This window comes from Panthera uncia (assembly GCF_023721935.1).
Source record: "Panthera uncia isolate 11264 chromosome C1 unlocalized genomic scaffold, Puncia_PCG_1.0 HiC_scaffold_4, whole genome shotgun sequence".
NCBI classification, from domain to species: domain Eukaryota; kingdom Metazoa; phylum Chordata; class Mammalia; order Carnivora; family Felidae; genus Panthera; species Panthera uncia.
In genome coordinates, this window is record NW_026057585.1 from 40033966 (window position 1) to 40055482 (window position 21517).

The 21517-nt window shown below is 36.6% G+C and overlaps 1 protein-coding gene and 1 non-coding gene across 2 annotated transcripts; both read right to left on the reverse strand.

Annotated features, from left to right (window-relative positions):
• Positions 1 to 591: 591 nt before the first annotated feature.
• Positions 592 to 20678, reverse strand: IFI44L (interferon induced protein 44 like). Its single transcript, XM_049616930.1, has 10 exons — positions 20537 to 20678; positions 18855 to 18949; positions 16021 to 16510; positions 15444 to 15492; positions 14284 to 14479; positions 10711 to 10863; positions 7779 to 7950; positions 3337 to 3437; positions 2834 to 3005; positions 592 to 2215 (listed from the first exon to the last, which is right to left on the reverse strand). Exons 3-10 carry the CDS (start codon positions 16496 to 16498, stop codon positions 2166 to 2168), a joined length of 1371 nt encoding a protein of 456 aa, XP_049472887.1. The 5' UTR covers positions 16499 to 16510; positions 18855 to 18949; positions 20537 to 20678; the 3' UTR covers positions 592 to 2165.
• On the reverse strand, positions 9495 to 9601 carry LOC125913881 (U6 spliceosomal RNA). Its single transcript, XR_007455150.1, has one exon. It is a non-coding gene; the product is annotated as a U6 spliceosomal RNA (small nuclear RNA).
• Positions 20679 to 21517: the final 839 nt, after the last annotated feature.

A 21517-nucleotide genomic window follows, 5' to 3' on the forward strand; every position in this document is an offset into this window, starting at 1 on the left:
TGCGTCGGGCTCTGTGCTGACGGCTCGGAGCCTGGAGCCTGTTTCAGATTCTGTATCTCCCTTTCTCTCTGCCCCTCCCCTGCTCATGCTCTGTCTCTCTCTGTCTCAAAAATAAATAAACATTTAAAAAATTTTAAAAAAAATAAAAATAAAATAAAATTAGCTTTCTAAAAGAGACACAGGCTTACACATCACCTACCATAACGACTCTTGGTATTTTATTAAGGTGGATGCTGGGTGAATTTGTATAATGCTACAAACTTCTGTCAGAAACAGCCACTTTTACTTACTTTCCAGTTTTATTATGATATAATTGTATAAATATACTCTTACATATAGATAACAGTGTTTCTAGAGAGGAGGTGGATGGGGCGATGCATTAACTGGGTGATGGGGATTAAGGAGGGCACTTGTGATGAGCACTGGGTGATGTATGGAAGTGATGCATCACTAAACTCTACTCCTGAAATTAATAGTACACTATATGTTAACTAACTGGAATTCAATAAAAGTTTGAAACTACAAAAAAAGTAACCAAAATTAAAATTGAAAAAATAAAAAATATAAAGAAATAAGACTCAGGAAAGTTGATTGTTTCAGACTTCATGTGTTAGTCAAGAATCAGTGGATTTTAATACTAAATAAATAAATTAAAATCCCCAGGGGAAAAAAAGATATAATTAATATATAACATTGTGTAAGTTTAAGGTGTTCAGTGTAATGATTTGATAACATGTATATATTGCAACTGGTTACCACAATAAGGTTAGTTAAAACATCCATTGCCTCAAATAAGTACCTTTTTTGCACATGTGGTGAGAACATTTAAGATGTACTCTCCTAGCAACTTTCCAGTATAAACTACTGCACTGTTAAGTCTCTGATGGTTTATCTCTCTTGATCTCTCCATTACTCTTCTTCCTTTCAGGGTCCCCATCTCCTTCATGAGGTATTCCACACTACCCTTCAAACAGAGTAAGGAAGTTCCATCTTGAATATACTTCTGCATGTAGCAAAACCTTCCTCTGACCAGATTTTTGCTGACTCCACATGAAGATTGATGAGTTATGGCCCTATAGTCAGTAAAGGACAATGGTGGGTCTTCAATCACCTTCAGTCTTCTACCCAATTACAGCTGTGGCTTGTTTGTATCGTGGACTACATGGAAACGAACACATACTACCCTTTGGACCCGTTGCTGCCTACGTCCATGACGTAACCATCCCGGCTGGAACTCTTTGTTCCCAACATCTACTTCTGGCTCTACTCCTCAATATCTGTCACCATCCTACTCCTCTGTCTCTTTTAAAGATACCATCTATCTCTTGCTCTGAATCACGCTATCAAACATTCATTTGGGCACCATTTCACCTGTAGCTTTGCTTCAGGAAATAGTTGTTTTTCCACAACTATCCCTAAGGAATTCTTGCCATGATAATACCCAGGACTTCCCAAAGAAGACAATAATTCTGACTAAAAGTATATTCGACTATTTTAATATAGGTAACTATTGAATCAAAGCATATTCATCTGAAAAATACTAAGAAATTTGGAGAAGAGAGTTAGGGTTTTATGGAAGAAAAAACCTAAAACCTGTCTTCAGAAATTCTTTCTTTATTTATTGCTAGTCCTAACTTCACAGCTACCCAGAGGAATTTAGAATCATTTGGGAATACCTGTAAAAGACAACCTTCTTGAGGTGCCTGGGTGGCTCAGTCCATTAGTGCTGGACTTTAGCTCAGGTCATGATCTCATGGTTGGTGGGTTTGAGCCCTGAGTCGGGCTCTGTGCTGACAGCTCAGAGCATGGAGCCTGTTTGGGATTCTGTGTCTCCCTCACTCTCTACCTCTCCCCCACTCATGCTCTTTCTCTTTCTGTCTCTCAAAAATAAATAAACATAAATTTTTTTTTAAAGACAACCTTCTTATTGCCTTTCACTAGTAAGTAGCCTCATTTGATCACTCTATTTGGGAGACATGGCTAGGATGGTTTGGAATTCAATTAATGAAAATCAGGCACGAGTTCATTAAAGGAAGAAGCTTTGTTTTTGTTTGTTTGTTTGTTTTTCACAGAAATAGCACGTAAGTCCTTAAGAAATATTTGCTTTTTTTAATTCCCTTAAATTCATATCTTCATCCAGAGATAAATGAAACATTCTCCCTCCTTTATGTCCATTTCTTGTCTCTGGCATTTGATTTTCTTCCAGCCTTCCTCCCTGTAAGGAGGATAAATTTAAGTACATGTTATCACTCTGGGGAAGTTGGGAGGGATGCGCTTACTCCTTGTCAGGCACTGTGCTAAACTCTGTCATACAAATGTGCGTAAAATCCAAACCCTGCTTCTTGAAGAACTCACAATCTATTTAGGGAACTAGACATCCATGTAATCATGTTTAAACTATTATTCAATGTATTAGTACTCACATAGAGCTTTAAATACAGAGCTATAGACAAATACATAAGGAGACAGTTAATTTTGCTGGGGAGGTTTAAAAGGTGTCACAGAAATTAAAATCATAAATAGTGCAGGAATCCAGAGGGTGGTCTGCAGTGGGGCATATCTTGGCCCACCAGTGCTCAGGATTGTCCTTTCAGCTTGAGGACCTAGAAGAAACTGTCAGTTAGATGCTGTCAGGGACCGAAGGTGAAACATGAGTGAAAGCAGAAGTCATAAAGAGGCTGTCAGCAGAGACTGACTCTAACCAGGGCATGCCAATCCAGGTTTGGGCCAAGTATCAGAATCAAAGCAACTGATGTCACATGTAGAGCTGTGACAATTTTACCTGAAAACAAAAGGAAAAGAATAGAAACAAAGCACAAAGGGGACAGATTACCTGTTTCAAGAGGCAAATCCTCTAAAATGTCATCCACTATCCGTAACATCTGCCTCAGGACAAACAGGATCAGAGTGTCCTTTAAAGGGTCTAGCTCCAACTCTGATGAATAATTTTCAACCATAAAGATATTATAAATAGGAATATCTAGCATTTTGCTGACTTTTATTATCTGTGGAAAAATTAATAAGCATAACTCATATCTGAAAAAGGACTAAATTCAAATATAATTCAAGAAAGAAACTGAAAAAGCAATAGCTTGATAAATTATCTTCTGAATATAATTATAATGCAGATAATTATTATTTTAAAGTAGGACATAAACTTGAATTAATCAGGCAATTGATCCACTTCTTCATTTGCCTGTTCACATTTGTAGTGTGAACACATACACACACACACACACACACACACACACAAACACCCATACATCCCCCCCCCCACACACACACACACAATATAACACTATTACAATAATTCCTGGTTAGAAATATATTCTTTACCTGGCTTTGGGACGTCATAGAATTATTCATGTTTAAAAAGTTGTCTTGAAGAATTTCACTGCACTTATCAATTTTAGTAAGCAAGACCACAAGTGCTGTACCTATATCAAAGAGATAAATCAGTGATTTTGTATCATAAACAGTAATGTGTCAACAAGGCAATTCAGTATGTGTGAAAGCAACTCTCTGTGGGGTGAAGATTTAGAGAATGAAATATCCCCAGTAAATGTCAATATGGAACCTGAAGTTCTTCTAATAGGAGAAATGATCTTTTCTTCCAACGTGAGATATAATTTCTAAATGCAACTGAATTCACACCATGTTGCAATCATCTACCATTCCAAATAGTGTGTTTTAAAGTGATAAGGTGGGGTGGGAGGCAGGGTGGTTGCTGGATATTGAAGAGCAAAAAAGACCCCAGAAAGTGAAGATTGTGTGAGAGTATTTGTAAAAACAAAGCACACTGATTTCACAGTTCTACTAAGGACTTCTTGCCCTCTCCCAATAGGCAGCTAACCGAATCAAAAGCCTCTTTACTAACACCTGCTTCCCCAGGAAAAAATATTATAAAACTAAGATTTCCAAATGCCATTCAAGAATGTCCCTGAGGTTCTTTACAAGAGCTTTTAGTATCTTCCCCTTACATGAATCATATATATGAGTCATATATATGATATAGATATTCCCTCTCTACCCGCTTTGTTGAGAGTTTTTATCATAAGTGGATGTTGAGCTTGTCAAATGACTTTTCTGCATCTATTGATATGATTTTATCCATCATTTTGTTAATGTAGTGTATCACATTGATTGATATGTGAATGTTGAATCATCCTTACATCTCTGGAATTAATCCCACTTGTTTATTGTATATGATTCTTTTAATCTATCATTGAATTCAGTTTGCTAATATTTTGTTGAAGATTTTTATGTTTCTGCTTATTAGGAATATTAGCCTGTAATATTATTTTCTTGTGGTGTTCTTGCCTGGTTTTGATATCAGGGTAATGCTGATCTTCTAAAATGAGTTTGAAAGAGTTCCCTCCTCCTCTACTTTTTGGAATAGTTTGAGAAGGATTGCTGTTAATTCTTATTTGAATGTTCAGTAGAATCCACCAGTGATGCCACCTGTTTCTAGACTTTTGTCTGTTGGGAGTTTTTTGATTACTGATTCAATATCCTTCCTCATATTTGGTCTGTCAAGATTTGCTATTTCTTCATGATTCATGAAGGATACAACAGAAGGTTATATGCTTCTAGGAATTTATCCATTTCTTCTAATTTTGTTTGTGTATAATTGTTCATCGTAGTCTCTTATGATAATTTGTGTTACTGTGGTATCAGTTGTAATATCTCATTTCTGGTTGTGTTTATTTGGGTCTTTTTTTTTTCCTGAAATTCAGTGAAAGGACTCCCACTTCTGGACCAAATGGAGCCAATATACTTTTCCCTATCCTTCCTTCTAAATACAACTAGAAACACTAGACATTATTTATAAATCAAACACAAACATTGAAATGTGGAGAGAATAACAAAATAACAGAAATTGGCTAAGGACCACAGGATCCAACGAAAAATATGGTGGTGAGTTCTCTAGGCTTTCTTTTTACTTCAAATAGCCTATATTGGCTGCTGGAGAAGTGCACAACTAGGGAATGCTAATTGGAACTGGTGAAAAGAAAGGGAAAGAAAGGAACAAAAGGTTAAAAGAGGGAAGGGAAGGAAGGGGAGGGGAGGGAAGGGGAGGGAAGGGAAGGGAAGGGAAGGGAAAGGAAGGGAAGGGGTTCCTCCCCTCTAAAAACCAGAAAAAAGAAAGCTAATTATATCCAAATCAAGAAGATGAAAGAAACCCTAAGGAGCAGAAATCAAAGAACAAACTAAAAACAGAAAAACAATTTAAAACATAAACAAAAACATGGTTCCTTGAAAAGAACAATAAAATTGACAAACCTTTAGAAATAGTGACAAAGAAAAACAAAAGAAAAGACATAAATCACCAATATCAGGAAGGTCACAGAGATATCCCTACAGACCCTACAGATATAAAATGAATAATAAGGAAATGCTATGAACAATTCTATCCACATAAATTTGACAACTTAGATGGAATGAAATGAACTAAAGTCTACAAACTATCCCAACTCACCTAATATGACATAGATTAATAGCTTGATAACTATTTTAAAATTAAATTTTTGGTTTTTTAAAAACCCCTGAAAAAGAAATCTCCAGACTCAGATGATTTCAATGGAAAACTCTACCAAACATTTAAAGAGAAATTAACACCAATTCTTCACAATCCTTTCAAGAAAATGGAAGAGGAACACTTCCCAACTCATTTTATGAAGCCAGTGTTACCCTGACACCAAAACCTGACAAAGCATCAGGAAAAAAAAATACGAATCAATATCCTTCATTAATTTTTAATAAAATATTATCAAATAGGATTTGGCAATATATGAAAAAAATATGTTTCATAATACATGGGATTTATTCTAAGGAGACAAGACTGGCTCAAGATTCAAAAATCAATGTAACCCATCATATTAAGAAGATAAAGAGGAAAATTTTTTCATGATTATATCAATCTATGGAGAAAAATTATTTGATAAAATTCAACATCCATTCAGGACAAGAAGGAAAAAAAACTCAGAAAACTGGGAATAAAGAACCTCCTCAAATTGACAAAGCACAGCTGTAAAAAAAAAAAAAAATATATATATATATATATATATATATATATATATATATATATATGGCTAACATCATAATGGTGAAACACTGAATACTTTCCCCATAAGATCAAAACACCACAAGGGTATGTGCTCTCACCACTGTTATTCAACACAGTACTGGAACTTCTAGCCAGAAAAATATGACAAGAAATGGAAATAAAAGGCATACAGATTAAAAACAAAATTATCCCTATTTAAGATGGTATGAAAATCCCAAGGAATAAAAAAAAAAACTTTTGTAGAACTAATAGGTGAGTTCAGCAAGGTCACAAGAAACAAGATTGACATACAAAATTCTATTGTAAATTGATGTACCAGGAATAAGCATCTGGAAGCCAAAATTCAAATATGATATCATTTTTAAAAAATTAAATATGTAGGTATAAATTTAATAAACCATGTGCAGGACTTGAATGTTAAAAACTGTGGAGAACTTGTGAAAGAAATCAAAGATCTCAATAAATGGAGAGACATATTATGTTCATGGATTGGAAGACTCAGCAGAGTAAAGATGTCAATTCTCCCCAAAATTTATACATGTGGTTACTGTTATACATGTGGTTAATGTAATTATACATGTGGTTAATATAATGTAATTACAAGCAAGATTTTTTGTAGAAATAGACAAGGTAATTCTAAAATTCCCATGGAGGATGAGTTAAAGATGGCAACATAGGAAGACCCTGACCTCATTTCTGCCTATGGACACAACAAATTTACAGCTACGTATGGAATCACTGTCCTCTGAAAAGGACCTAAGAACTAGATGACTAGCATGTCCACAACAAAAAAACACAAAAGTAGTGCATCCAGAAGGGTATGAGAGGCAGAGACACTGCCCAGGATCCCACTCCAGATGCAGTGACCTCACAATCAGGTGGGATGCAAAAAAATACAAACTCTTTCTCAAGGGAATGAAGGGACTGTGCCCCACATCAGGCACCCCAATGCTGGGGGCTGACACCAGAAAGACAAAATGTCTGGTCTTGAAAAACAATGGGGATTAAGACCAGGGGAATCACAGAATTATAAACAACACAGATCCCAATCTTAAAGGGCCCCACACAAACCCAGTCGCCCTGACATCCAGTGAGAAAGCAACAGACTGAAAAGCACCCAGACCATAAATGAGGGTGACTCACTTAACTACGTTTAAATCTACAAATGTGATAAAACAACACAGGGCTACACACACACACACACACACACACACACACATAACAGTGGCAATTTTCTGGTTTTGATCTTCCTGGTCAGGTCAAGCAATATGAGGAGGTGACTTGACTATCAAGCCACTGGAAAATCACACGTGACAAAAAAATATGTAAATGATCTCTGTCTACTGTTGCCAGTAACCAATCTAGGACTCAGGAAATTCGGTAAAGGGTCCATAGGACCTCTCTGTATGCTCGTTGCAATTTCCTGTGAATCTATAATTATTTCAAAATAAAAGGTGTTTTAATTTTTTTTAATGTTTTAATTTATTTTTGAGAGACAGAGAGAGACAGAGCACGAGTGGGGAAGGGGCAGAGGGAGACAGAATTTAAAGCAAACTCCAGGCTCTGAGCTGTCAGCACAGAGCCTGACTTGGGGCTCAAACATACAAACTGCAAGATCATGACCTGAGTGGAAGTCGAACACTTACCCAACTGAGCCACCCAAGTGCCCCTCAAAATACAAGTTTCTTTTAATAAGGACAATGAGACTCACCACAGCTTAAGACCTCTTTTTGAACTTCTTTGAACTTTGCCACCTCCTTAGAGGTGATAGAACTGATAGAGTTGATATCTAAGACATAGGCCACACAGTGAATCTTGTCCTTCAGTGACGGAGAGGCGATGAACATAGGATGGTCTGGCGTAATTGATTTATGGGGGCTAAACTGTTATAGAAACATAAGGTAACATTTAGAGAGTCTTTGCTGACTTCGTTAAAACACATCCATGCTTGAAATGCAACTACCACTAACCTCCAACCCAAAACTTTCCTCCCCCTAGCCACTTTTTCCCCAGGTTAATTAGTAATCCCCCTTCCATACTTCCTCTCCACTAGGAGTGTAATGTTATTATATCTTTCGTATAGAAAAACCACTTCATTGTTTTGGCAAAAATTATAAGTATCCATACTTTACATTATCCATAATGGAACTATTTCAGAAAAATGCAAACAATGTTTGTTTAAAAAGTTAACTTCAGAGGCTCCTGGGTCACTCAGCTAGGTGAGTGTTCCACTCTTGATTTCATCTCAGGTCATAATCTCATGGTCTTTTAGGTGGAGCCCCACAGTTGGGCTCCACACTGACAGGATGGAGCCTGCTTGGGATTCTCTCTCTCTCCTTCTCCCTCTGCTCCTTCCCTACTCCTGTGTGCACGAGTGCCCACGCACACATGCTCTCTCTCAAAATAAATAAATAAATATATTTTTAAAAAGCTAATTTCAAATCCGAGTCTCCAGAAAAAAAAAAAAAATGACCATTGACATTGGTTACACATCATTTAAGACTTTAAACATTTTGCATACTTAAATGGACTAATGAATAGAGGAGAAAAACGGAGGGGGGATGGGAAATGCCATTTAAAATAAAATGCCATAGGGGGCACCTGGGTGGCTCAGTCCAGTAAGCCTCAGACTTCAGCTCAGGTCATGATCTTGCAAGTTTGTGAGTTCGACCCCCACATCAGGCTCTCTGCTGTCAACACCAAACCCGCTTCAGATCCTCTGTCTCCCTGTCTCTGCCACTCTCCTGCTCACACACTCTCTCAGAAATAAAATAAACATTCAAAATAAAATAAAATAAAATAAAATAAAATGCTATAGGAGTGCTTGTTCAGCTCAGTCAGAAGACTGAAATTAGGGGTGCCTGTGTGGCTTAGTCAGTTCAGCATCTGACTTCAGCTCAGGTCATGATCTCACAGCTCATAAGTTCGAGCCTCACATCAGGCTCTGTGCTGACAGCTCAGAGCTGGAGTCTGCTTCAGATTCTGTGTCTTCGTCTCTCTCTCTCTGCCCCTCCCCAGCTCGAGCTCTGTCTCTCTCTCTCTCTCAAAACTAAATAAACATTAAAAAAAAAAAAAAAAGAGCACACAACTTGATCTCAGGGTCATGAGTTCGAGCCCCATGTTGGGTGTAGAGATTACTAAAAAAAATAAATTAAAAAAAATAAAATAACATAATTTCTTTAATTTTACAGAAGAAAAAGAAACTAAAGAGAAACAGAAGAAAAATCCCAAATTCTAAGTTAACATCTTCATACCAAGAATGATAATCTTTCTAGGATTAAGAAAATAGATTTAAAACTACAGTACAAGGCTAGGTTCATTTTTTTTTTTTCGAATAATATCAAGTAACTTTATTTCCCTCTGTGCTTTTCTAGTAATTTTTTTTCAATATATGAAATTTATTGTCAAATTGGTTTCCATACAACAAAAAAATATGGAACACTTCACGAATTTGCGTGTCATCCTTGCGCAGGGGCCATGCTAATCTTCTCTGTATCGTTCTAATTTTAGTATATGTGCTGCCGAAGCGAGCACAGGTTCATTATTTTTTAACTATATGTTTCAATGCTAAACTGAGTAGATTGCCTCTCTGTTGTGAAAAACGAAGGTGTTAGTAGGCTCACCTTATGGAGAACCTGAAGTTCTCCAATCTCTCTGCTCTGTTCCACCTCCTTGTATCTTATGTCTCCGTAAATTGTGAGGATGAGAATTACGTTCCTAGTTAACTATGTGTTTCAATTAGCATAGCATCTGTAACAAAATAGGTTTTTAATAATTTTTTTTTAATATATGAGTCCATAGTTAAGGTTTCCAATCAAGCACAACTGAGCGGCAACAGAAGTCACGTTTAGAAATTGAGGCTGATTGTATCACACCCAATGCCTAAAAGAAAGGTGATAATAATGGTTGACTTTTTGAGCATTTAAAGTACATTCTCTCATTTATCTTTGCAGGCACTCTACAAAATGGGCTTTATTATTCCCTACATTTCACACATAAAAAAGTAAGACTTGCAGAGACATATATGTAACTTCATTATGAGTACACATCTAATTAGTGGCAAAGCCAACTTTTGGATGTAGGTATTTAGGTGGCATTTAAGTGGTGAAACGTAAGTACTTATAGTATAACAATATCACACTTAAACAAAAAGTGGTTAAATGTTCCAATATTTTGTCTAAGCGATCAAAAAAGTGCATGAGGTTAAACTATTACTTTTCTACTTATTTTACATTATTGTAAAAGTGATATAGGAACAATCTTTTCCTGAACGTTTTCTGAAATTTGTATAAGTAAAATACTGCTTTTGACTGTATTTCTTTCTTTCTTTTTTTTTGAGATTACCTTATTTTTTTAAGTAATCTTTGTGCCCAGTGTGGGGCTCAAACTCATGACCCTGAGTTCAAGAGTCTTAAGTTCTACCAACTGAACCAATGAGGCACCCCAGCCTATATTTCTTGATGCCATAGAAAATAAGTTCTTCTACTTTACTTATATGAACATTTATTCATTTAAAAGTAGAGTAGTGTTGGTTGATGTTGAAAACACCTTATAACAGTTGAAATTGTCTTATAGGGTAAAAATTTAACAAAGAGCATTGATGGAAATGATTTGAAAGGTTTTCGAGATTGGAGAATTCTTACCTCATATCTGTCTGGCACACAGCCTTTTAAGATGTGGGGTATATCATCCACACACAATCCTACTCCCTCTTCCTCATGTAGCCCCATGGAGTCACACAACATAAATGGCAGATATTTGTCATCTTTCCCATCTTTAACGGAATAAATCCTATACTATAAAACAAAGTATATCAAATGTAAAAATTCGTTCTTCAACAAGCATTCAAGACATGACAATAGGAAGAACACAGGGTGGTTAATACCTAACACTGGTCCTCAAACATTTTAGTCTCAGGATCACCTGATACTCTTAAAAATTACTGAGAATCTCAAAGAGATTTTTATTTATGTAGATCATCTCTACTGACATTTAACATACTAGAAACTGAAATAATTTTAAATATTTCTTAAATCATTTTAAAATACAATTATGAATTTATTGCATGTTAACCCAAATAACATTTTTACAAAAAAATTACTTTCCAAAAAAATATTAAAAACAGCAGGATCAATTTACTTTTTACAATGCTCTTTAGTATCTGGATTAATAGAAGATAGCAGGATTCTCATACCTGCCTCTGAATTCAGTCTTTTGTGATAGATCATTTTGGTTGAAGTATATGAAGAAAACCTAGTCTCACGTGTATATATGTAGTAAGAAAAGGAGAGAGTATTTAATTTAACAGCTTTCAGAAAATTGTGGATATTCCTCATTAATAATGCATCAAAGCTCAACAAGTGATCATTTCTCAAAGGTTAGCTGTAATGTGGAATCTGTGATATTTTCATACTCAGTTACATTAAATTCATTGATCTATCCTACACTTTGAATACACTTTGTATCCATGCATGGCTTAGTAACACAATGCATTTGTTTATTTGAAAATATTGGTTCACTGGCTTACCTAGATCTTCCAAATATTGGCACATTTCACTGGACAATATTAAAACATCATACTTTTTACTAGCACCGCTAATCTTACCAGATAAGTCTTTAAGTCTTAGGAAGTTATGAAGCTCAAAACGGTAGATACAAGCTGCTCAAAGTTCTAATTTTCTTTAAAACTCAAATGCTACCATTGGCAACAAACATCGTTGGTTGGTTGTTTTTCTTGAAGTGATATGCTCAGTTAGTGCATTTTCCATGAATTTCTACTGAATAGCTACGTATGAATAAGCAAGCCTGCCAATTGTCTTCTCAATTAAAAATGATGTTACCTGAGAAAAGTTCAGCTCACAACTCAATTGCACCAGTGTCTTTGCTCAGCAACCACCACATTTTGGTATGCCTTAGAAACCCTTTATATGTACTTCCCATTTCATCACACAAAATATTAAAATAATGTGTTCTCAAAAGCTGAGTTTAAATAAAATCCATGTTACTTATTCATCAGTTACATTCTTAAGTGAAAGCATTTTGTTTGTTTTTCCTGCAAGCTGAGTGGTAGAAAGGAATACAATGATTACTAACAGTGTTTGGTGCCATTACTTGATTTGTGCAAAGGTGCCAGGCAACAAATAAAACTACATTTGTATGATAAGTTCAAATGTCCATACCCTACAAAAAGCAAAACCATCTTAGTATTATTATGAAAATAATGTTAAACTCACAGACCCCATAAAATTCTCTCAGGGACACTCAGGGGTCTACAAACCTCACTTTGGGAAGCTCTGCTTTAACAAATCGTCTTTTCTTAATAAACACACTCAATCTGATACCAAGAGGATTTCTCGGAACTCTGAAAAATCTTTATTGGTCAAATATACTTCCAAATAGGCACAACTATGGAAGATTTAGGCAGAAACACAAAGAAAAATGCTAACTCCGAGATACCAAACAACAACTTGAATCACAATTCTCCCATTCCCAACCAGGAAGCAGAGAACCCCTCTATGACCTATAGGAATCTGTAATGAAGTCAAAAGCTCCCATTGGTCCATAAGTCCAATGCCTAGGAGCAATATCACTGGATATTTTGATCTAAGTAAATGGGACTTTACTGGTGCCTCCACCGGAAAAGAATTACACAAAGCAGTAGAGTCACGTACTTAAAGTGCATTGTGTAATTTTAGTATCAGTAGGCACATTCATAGTTTTCATTAATCTGTTTCCTTCACAAATTGAGTTCTTCAAAGAGAAGGGTCCCTGAGCAATAAACTCCTGCTTCCTTGGGGCGCCCGTGTGTCTCAGTCAGTTAAGCATCTGATTCTTAATTTGGGCTCGGGTCATGATCTCAAGGTTGGTGAGACTGAGCTCTGCCTCAGGCTCTGTACTGCCAGCACAGAGCCTGCTTGAGATCTCTCTCTCTCTCTCTCTCTCTCCTTTCCTCTCTTCTCTCTCTCTCTCAAAATAAGAAATAAATCATTTAAAAAATACATTCTGTTTCCTTGATAAATATTCTGTCCTGTATTCCTTCAGTTTATATAGTAGTATTTGCATTTCATTTGGACTTCAGGATCTACATCTTCTCTTAAAGTAATGTGAAAAGGAAGGAGATGAATCCTGTCCTGGTGAGTACCTGTACTACAGCACCTATCACAGTGAATAGTACTTATTTGTTTATTATCTACATTGAAATCCCTGAGTAATAAGACCAATTATTTGTATTTAGGTCTTTACTGCCAACACAGTATTTAACAGAAACATTTCCATCAATGCTTAATGTATTGAACTGCTGTTGCCGTATCTTGCTTTGGCTTTTGAGGCTAGACTAATACATCAAGATGAAGCCAGCCAAGTAGATAGAATCTAGCCAACTTCAAGAAATAAAATGTGTTTCTTGAAAATCATAGAAAATGCTTTCAGTTATTAAATGTGACACAAAACTAAAATGAGCCACGTCTGTCCGATGCAAAATTTTGTACTGACGGTGCACAGCACATTTCCAATCAGAAGATAACAATATTAGGTTGTAGCAATCACAGAAAAATACAGTTTGATTATGAAATGTCCTATTCATTCCCCTTAATTTTTTTGTTTGATTGTATAACATTGAGAAGCACAGAATGGGAAAGTTTTTCCACAATAATTTGTAGGTCTTTGGAGTAACAGTTTTAAAAATGGTATTAGTACTCCTATTTGTTTACAAATAGGATTGTGTTCACAGGAGCACTGATAGATTTACCCTTTGAAGGTTGACTCACCAAAGTGAATTGTTGCCTTGCTTTTCATGATCATTTCTTATAAAATGGTTTTGTAAAATGGAAAAGGGTTTCATTCTTTTATTACAAAAAAAAAGAGAAAAGAATTTCAATCCAGGTAAAACCATACGGGACATAAGTAAAAACACATTTCTAATATAACAGACAAAGACTTACACAAAGTTTTTTTAAATTTTAGTGTTGTATTCTACAAGTTTAAGCATTCTAAATATAAGTGCTTCTTGCGTGCATAAAAATGAAAAGCCTCTCAGTAAAACACAACTCAATGGAGGCAATTCAGATTCAGCTTTTACTCCTGTTTTACATTTGATTTAGCATTTAATTGCTTGTAGGTGAGAAGGTTAACATTCCCAGAGGATGGCAAAGAAATGAACAAATCTAATAATTGTAATCAATAAAACAAAACCCTCAGGAAATCCTTGAGGAACTTACCTGTTCAGTAATGCTGGTGTCATCAGACCCCACTATGGCTTGGCGAGTCAGACGGCCTTGGAAAACAGACTTCACTGAATTGATAAAACTAGACTTTCCAGATCCAACTGGACCCAGCAAGAGAATACAAATTTCTGAAATCAAGTCTACTTTGGGCTTGAAGGCTCTGAGCTCTGCTAGAAGCCGATTCCTCTGCCTGTGAAATAACATGCAGAACTTAAAACAGCCACACCCCCAGAGGAACAACAGCACAATTCTCCTGGACCTTCTTTCCTTCCTTTTACAAGTATGTTGTAATTACTTATGTATTATTTGGGTATTAATGCCCATCTCTCATCTGATGTGAAATGGTCTATGGTTACACATTTTGTGCTTGAAGAAAATGCATTTATCTATATCTTAATAAAGCTAAACATTAACCAGCAACCAAATCACTGTTAAACTATTAGCCTTGACAACACAAGTCAGAGAAATATCAGCAACACTGAAGATGTGTGTTATCTCAGTAATAATATTATATTAAGGAGAAATAAAATATATACAACACAGATATTTATAAATTGGGGAAAGGAGGTTTGCTTTTATTTTTTTTTTAATTTTTTTAACGTTTATTTATTTTTGAGACAGAGAGAGACAGAGCATGAATGGGGGAGGGTCAGAGAGAGAGAGGGAGACACAGAATCTGAAACAGGCTCCAGGCTCTGAGCTGTCAGCACAGAGCCCGACGCGGGGCTTGAACTCATGAACTGCGAGATCATGACCTGAGCTGAAGTCGGACGCTTAACTGACTGAGCCACCCAGGTGCCCCGGAGGTTTGCTTTTAAAACTTACTGAAATTCCCCCAAAACTTTATTCCCAAGGAAAGGCTTCAAAGGAATTATCTGAAATAGTCATCTAGAAATTTCTGTCTGGAAAACTTTGGATCTAGCCAGCTCAAGTGAAAAAGAAAGTCAAATTGCTGTCAGGTAGATTTTTAAAGGTTCACAGTTGGTAGTCATTCTATTTTTGCTGTTGTTGTAAATTGCCTCAAACATATTATTTAAATAATATTATAATTCATTTTTATCACCCAAGTTATATTTTTTTATTTTATTATTTAATTTCCAATGTCATTTATAGAAGTGTTCTAAATAAAGTAATAGTCCAAAAACCTAACTTACTTTGAGGCTCTTGTTACCTTGAGCATATAGGTTGTATCATCCTTAATTCCTGTAGGAAATAAACATAGCATAATAAGGTTTTTAACTTGTCTTGCTAAATATGCCAAGTCAACCTTTTCAGTGGGGCAGCGAGTCTGCTTATATAAACCAGGGCCGAGCTGTCCAGTTAGGAGTTAGTGTTGGTAACCCTAGTGAAGAGAGAAAGGAAAATTACCCCCCTTCTAGGGAGGATAATTAACTCACTCTGCAAACTCTCACATAAGTATACCCAGAGGTCCTAGAGCTGACCCAAAAGGGGTCATATATCAAAACAAACCCCTGCTATCGCTCACTTTCCATCTCCATCTCTCCACTTTCACTCCTCAACTGACTCTGTTCAAAGCTGTCTACACCTTCTGGGTAATACATCATAACCTTTATGCTTCCCAGGTTACATTTTGAAGTTTATGAAACAGTAATTTGATGGCATGAAACCTGACTGTTCCTCTCATTTATCCTTGTTCTTGTAGCCCAGTGATGACCAACAAATACAAAGAAAGACTAGAACCAGAATGTAGGATTATCTCATTTAACATACCTTCAACTCGAAAGACTTCATTTTCCAAATAAGTGAGGTCAGAGGAGATATGTACTCCTAATTCAGAGCTTAACAAAGGATGTATAGAAAGTTTGGTTTTGCTTGAATCTATACAGAACATCTCTTGATCAAAGGAACAAAATGTCAGTTGCCCAGAAGCAATTTTCACTTCTGCCTCTAGAACTGCAATTGCCATTTCTGTAGCTTTATTCCTTTGAAATGAAAAACAGAAGGAGGGGATTGGCTCTGTAAACTCTTTACCTGGTGCAGGATAATGCCCAGGTATAAAGACCCCAATAATCTTATTATAAAAGTAAAGAATTGTTATAGTAGATCCCTGAAGCTGGCACCTATCAAGCAAACTAAAACTTGTATGTCCATGGACACTAGACTTATAAAGAAGTCTCAAGGAAACGTTTCCAAGCAGCTTTTGCAGACTTTTCTCCTCATTCCATGTCAATCTCGTTGTCACTGCCATGATTTTCTGTATCTGATAGAAAAACAATAATAGGTTGAGAGGCTAGTTAGTATACCACAGTGGCTTAAAGTACAGATTTCTGCTTCTTCTAGTTCCAGTGCGTTATTTTTTTCTCCGACCCAATTAAAACACGTTGGTTGGATTACAATGTAAAAAAACAAAACAAAACACACACACAAAAAAAAAACCAGAGATAGAACAATAGTAGGTAGATATGAAAAAAAAAAAACCAGATAATTTAGAAATCAAAAATATCATTAAAATATCATTAAATTTTTTAAGTCAGTAGACAAATGGGCAACTAAATAAAGAATAAAGTAAAATTAAAATTAATAAATTAGAACACGGGTCAGCTAACTTTTTCTTAATGACAGGTGTAAATATTTTAGGCTTTGTGGAACATATAATCTCTGCCATAATTAACTCAACATTGCCAATGTAATGCAAAAACATAGATGATATGTAAACAAATGGACATGATTATGTTCCAATAAGGTTTTTTTTTTTTTACAAAAACAAGTGGGTGGTACACAGGTCATGGTTTGCCAGCCCATGAATTAGAAGATAGGAAAGGGGAATTTATACATAAAACAGTTCACAGAGCAAGAAATTGAAATATGAGAGGAGTTAATAGACATGGAGGTCCCACAGTGGCAGGATAGACCATGAGTCATCATGCCAATTCTTTCAATTCTTTCAAAAACTAGAACACAGGTTAAACTGTAAATATATATATTTGAAAGCATTGAAGAGATAACAAAGGAGTGAAGACCATGTCATTGGCTAAGATTTGGAAAAGAAGTGAAGACGGAGAGGGAAGCTTGGCATTTGGTAGCACATTTCTCTGAGGTGCGTCTGTGAACTTTAGAAGAGGTGCCTGAGATGCTGAGAAGTTAGGCAAAACTTTTGTTAGACTCACAGAGCTAGGGGAATATAGTGCAAGAAAGAGGGTGCCTTGGCAATCTTCCTCCCAAGCTGTGGGCAAGGATTTTGAAGAGCTACAGGGAAGAAAAAAGGGTGGCCTAAAAATGTACAGACTTAATTCCATCTCCTGGTAATTTCAGTCTCTGAGTGGGTTCACATACATGAAGATTGCCTGTGCCTCTAGTTGTAAGGCAGGAGCAAAAACAAATCTTGTCTGGATGAAGAGAACATTTTTCTAGCTTCAAACTATCCCCACAATGTTTTTAGATTTAGTGACTCACATTCATCAGAAACACAAAGCAGGAAATGAAAGAACATGATAGAAAACCAAGAGAAAAAGCAAAATACAGAAATAAACCCATACTCTTTATTAATTTGTTTTGTTTTTCTAGATTCCACACATAAGGGAAATCAGATGGCACTTTTCTCTCTGACTTATTTCACGTACCATAATACCCTCTAGATCTATCCATGCTGTTGCAAATGGCTTATCTCATCTCTTTTTACAGCTGAGTAATATTCCACGGTGCGTGTGTGTGTGTGTGTGTGTGTGTGTACCTCACATCTAATGGAAAAACTGTCTCTAATGGAAAAGTAGTCAAAGTATATGAAGACATTCACAGATGAGGCAACTCAAATCAACTATAAACACATGAAAAAAATGTTCAACTGTTCTAGAAAGAGAGCTGTAAATTAAACAATAATGAGATAGCAGTTTACATCCAACAAGGGGCCAGCAATATCAAGTTGACCCAAATATGGAGATTCAGTAATATTCACATTGTTTTGATGGACATATATCATTTTGAGGAGCAAGCATATTCATGGCAGCTTTGTTTAGGATAAATTAGAAGCCTGGATATACAAATTTTGGCATATTCACACAATGAAATACTAAAGAGCACTGAAGTGACTGAACTAGGCCTATTTGTATCAACCTTAATAAAGCTCAAAAGACTAAGCAAGTTGAGAACAATACACTTAGTATGATAGCATTCATATAAACTGTTAACACAAAGCAATACTAGAGATCATGTTCAGATACAGAGGTATATGTGGCAAAAGCACAAAAAACAAGCACAACAATAATTATACCGCAGTCTGGATAATATTTCCCTCTGGCAAGGAAGGGAAGAGAAAGGAGTATAGGAGAGATTCACAGGTAACTTCAACATTATCTGTAATGCTTTTGTTTTTTTCAGGAGGAAAAAACTAATTAGATAAATCATTTTAAGAATCTGATAGAACTTACTCTCTAGCATTCCCTGTATTTAAAATTTTCATTAAAAAACACAACAAATGAAAGAGAAAAGTATGATCATTAGCAGCCATTAGCAGCCATTTCACTCTGAATTCATTTTCAAAGAAAGGAAAACAGGCAATTTTCTTTACACACAGCTAGGAAGCATCAGATGGCAAAAAAATCACTTACCTGGTTTTAAGAGTTGGATGAAGCTTAAATGTAGTCTTAGCTGGATCCAGCAGCCACAGTTTGGAGACAGAAGGTTCTGCCGAGATCTGTGGCATCTGTGTTTGAAAGAAAGGAAAGTGAAACTCAGCAGCAATCAGTGGCCAGCATGAGAACGTCATTAGGTTTCTTTTTCCTTGTTAGAGAGAAAGAGACAGAGAAAAGGAAAAAGAAACTAAGATTTCTGCCAAACCCACCAGAAAGATCTTTGGTCCCCTCTGTAGCCCACATGTAGGCACTCAGGAAATGATAATTAATAAAAACTGCAATAAAACCAATAGCCAACATTTCTGCACATTTTACTATGTGCTTGGCACTGTGCAACTGCTCGCGTTTCCTAGTGTCTTCTCCAAACACGGTAAACACTCTTAGTATCTTTATTTCTCAAAGCATGCAAATGAAACTTAAGTATGCAAGTTAATTCAGCTAACAGAGCGACAGCACTGGCTGGTATTTAAAACCATCTTTCTACACTGGAACACACAGATGAAAATTTGGCTCTTCCCTAATTCATTTATAAGGCAGTGCACAGCTTCTTTTCCCATTTACACATTCAGTCATTCAACAAGGGCTTAGACCCTGGAGAAGGATAATGCTGAGTAAGATAAAAATAGTGCCCTCAAATCGTATGCTGTGCAATCAGGGAGATGGTCAGGTACACAGACAGGTATATTAGTGTTCCAAATGCTGCAAGAGGAGTAAAAACAAGATCCCCTGGGGACCGGAGTGACAGTGGCCTCACCCAGCCTTAGGGCACTAGCAAAAGCTAGCAAAGCAAAGTTCAGACTGAGACATGAAGTTATAGTCAGGAAGAAACTTCCTTCTTTTCCTCCAAGGTTTTTCCAGCTGGTTTGGGAATTAAACTGAAGGGAGACAGATTGACAGAAGGAAAAAACAAAGTTTTATTATGTGTGCCTGGAGGCCCAATAATAAAATTGAGACTCAAAGAAATGACAAAACAGGCAGTTTTTATACAATTTAGACAAAAAGACAATCAATTTGTGAGAACTCGATGGGCTAAAGAAAACAGATGTTTGGGAACTTTAATTAGTAAGGAATTCTAAGTGGAATTTGGGCCAGGTAGCTATAGATTAGTAAACACACATACACATACCAAGGTCTATTTCTTCTGCTTTCTTGACTTTAAAGTCCTTATCTCTGGTGATAAGGATGTCTTTTTACTTCTTAGTACAGGGAGGATATTTTTTCATACGAGAGGTTTATTTTCTGCTTTCAGGGGGTCAGAGGTCTAAGGGTGTAAGTGTCCTTACACCGGCTATTTCGCAAGTAGCTTCAATTCAAAATAATCAGTATGTCATTGTGGTACATTTGGGGGCAGCCCACCAGGGGCCCCTACAAAGTCCAAGAAAGAAGTGAAGCAAGAGAAAGCGTAGTGTCATCAGGGGCCTCCACACATTTTTTGTGGCTGGAATGGATTGAACTGCATCGAACTGGCAGGCAATGAGGCAAGGGGGCTGATTAGGATTGTAAAAGTCTTTATTTAAGTTGGATTTTATCACGAAGACAATATGAAGACTCCAAGCAGAGTAACGGCATGATCAAAACTGAATGTCAGAGAAAGAAGAGTTAGTTTTTCTGGACTTGTAACAAATAATCATACACCTAGAGGCTTTAAAACAACTCACATTTATTATGGCACAGTTTCCGTGGATCAGGAAACCCAGCAAGGTTCAAATGGATTTTCTGCTCAGGGTCTCTCACTCCAGGTATTGGCCAACTGTCTCCTGTAGCAGGATTCTTGCAGAGTCGTGACACGGAGGCTTTTCTCTCCAGGAAGCAACTTTATGTGCCGGCACAACTCAGTTGGGTTTGTACCCAAAGAATTGAGCCCCAAACACCATGTGGTGTAGTTTTTTTTATACATTTTACTTCTTTGTCTCCCATATATGGTAACACACAAATATGTAGTCTGATTAAGCGGTCTCACGTTACAAGGTCGTGAGGGATGTTGTCACGTACACGTATAACCAGGTTGCCTTGAGGTTTTTGTTTTGTTTTGTTTCGTTTCATTTCTTTCCTTAGGGAGGGGACACTACGTCAGTCCGATCTTTCTCTGGGAAGGAATCTGATTGAAAGCTCATTCGGGTTATTGGCAGAATTTAGTTCCTTGTAAGTGTAAGACTGTGGTCTCCTTTTCTTCACTGATTGCCAGCCTGAAGCTACTTTCAGCTCCTAGAGGTTACTCCCAGTTTCTTGCCAATGGCTTTTGCATTCATCTTATACAACATGGCAGCAACAGAATCTCCAAAGTCAGCAGCAGAATCTTCTCTGTGTCAAACCTCCTTCATGCCTTGAGTCTCTGCCTTCAGAAAGATTTCCCTCTCTTATAAGGGCTCACCTACACCTAATTTTTTCAAGGTCACTGAAGATAATCTCTTTCTTAAAGACAATAAATGAATCATGGAAGTGATATCCCATCATTTTCGGATTTCTGCCATACTCACGGGGAGGGAGTTGTACAAGGAGGTAGGCCATTGGGAGGCCACCATAGATTTCTGACTATAACAAAGGACAAGACTAGAATCAAAGAGACTAGTTTTTAGCCTTTTGCATTTACTCATTAACTCATTCATTCATTCATTCATCCATTCATCCATCCATTCTTT

Excerpts from the sequence above, each read along its gene's own strand:
- IFI44L (XM_049616930.1), bottom strand. The coding sequence starts at position 16,498 with ATGGCAGTGACAACGAGATTGACATGGAATGAGGAGAAAAGTCTGCAA. Across the intron at positions 3,438-7,778 it reads AAAAGAGGTCTTAAGCTGTG|GTACAGCACTTGTGGTCTTG; the intron begins GTGAGTCTCATT and ends TCTTTGATATAG. Across the intron at positions 3,006-3,336 it reads CTATGACGTCCCAAAGCCAG|ATAATAAAAGTCAGCAAAAT; the intron begins GTAAAGAATATA and ends ATTTTTCCACAG.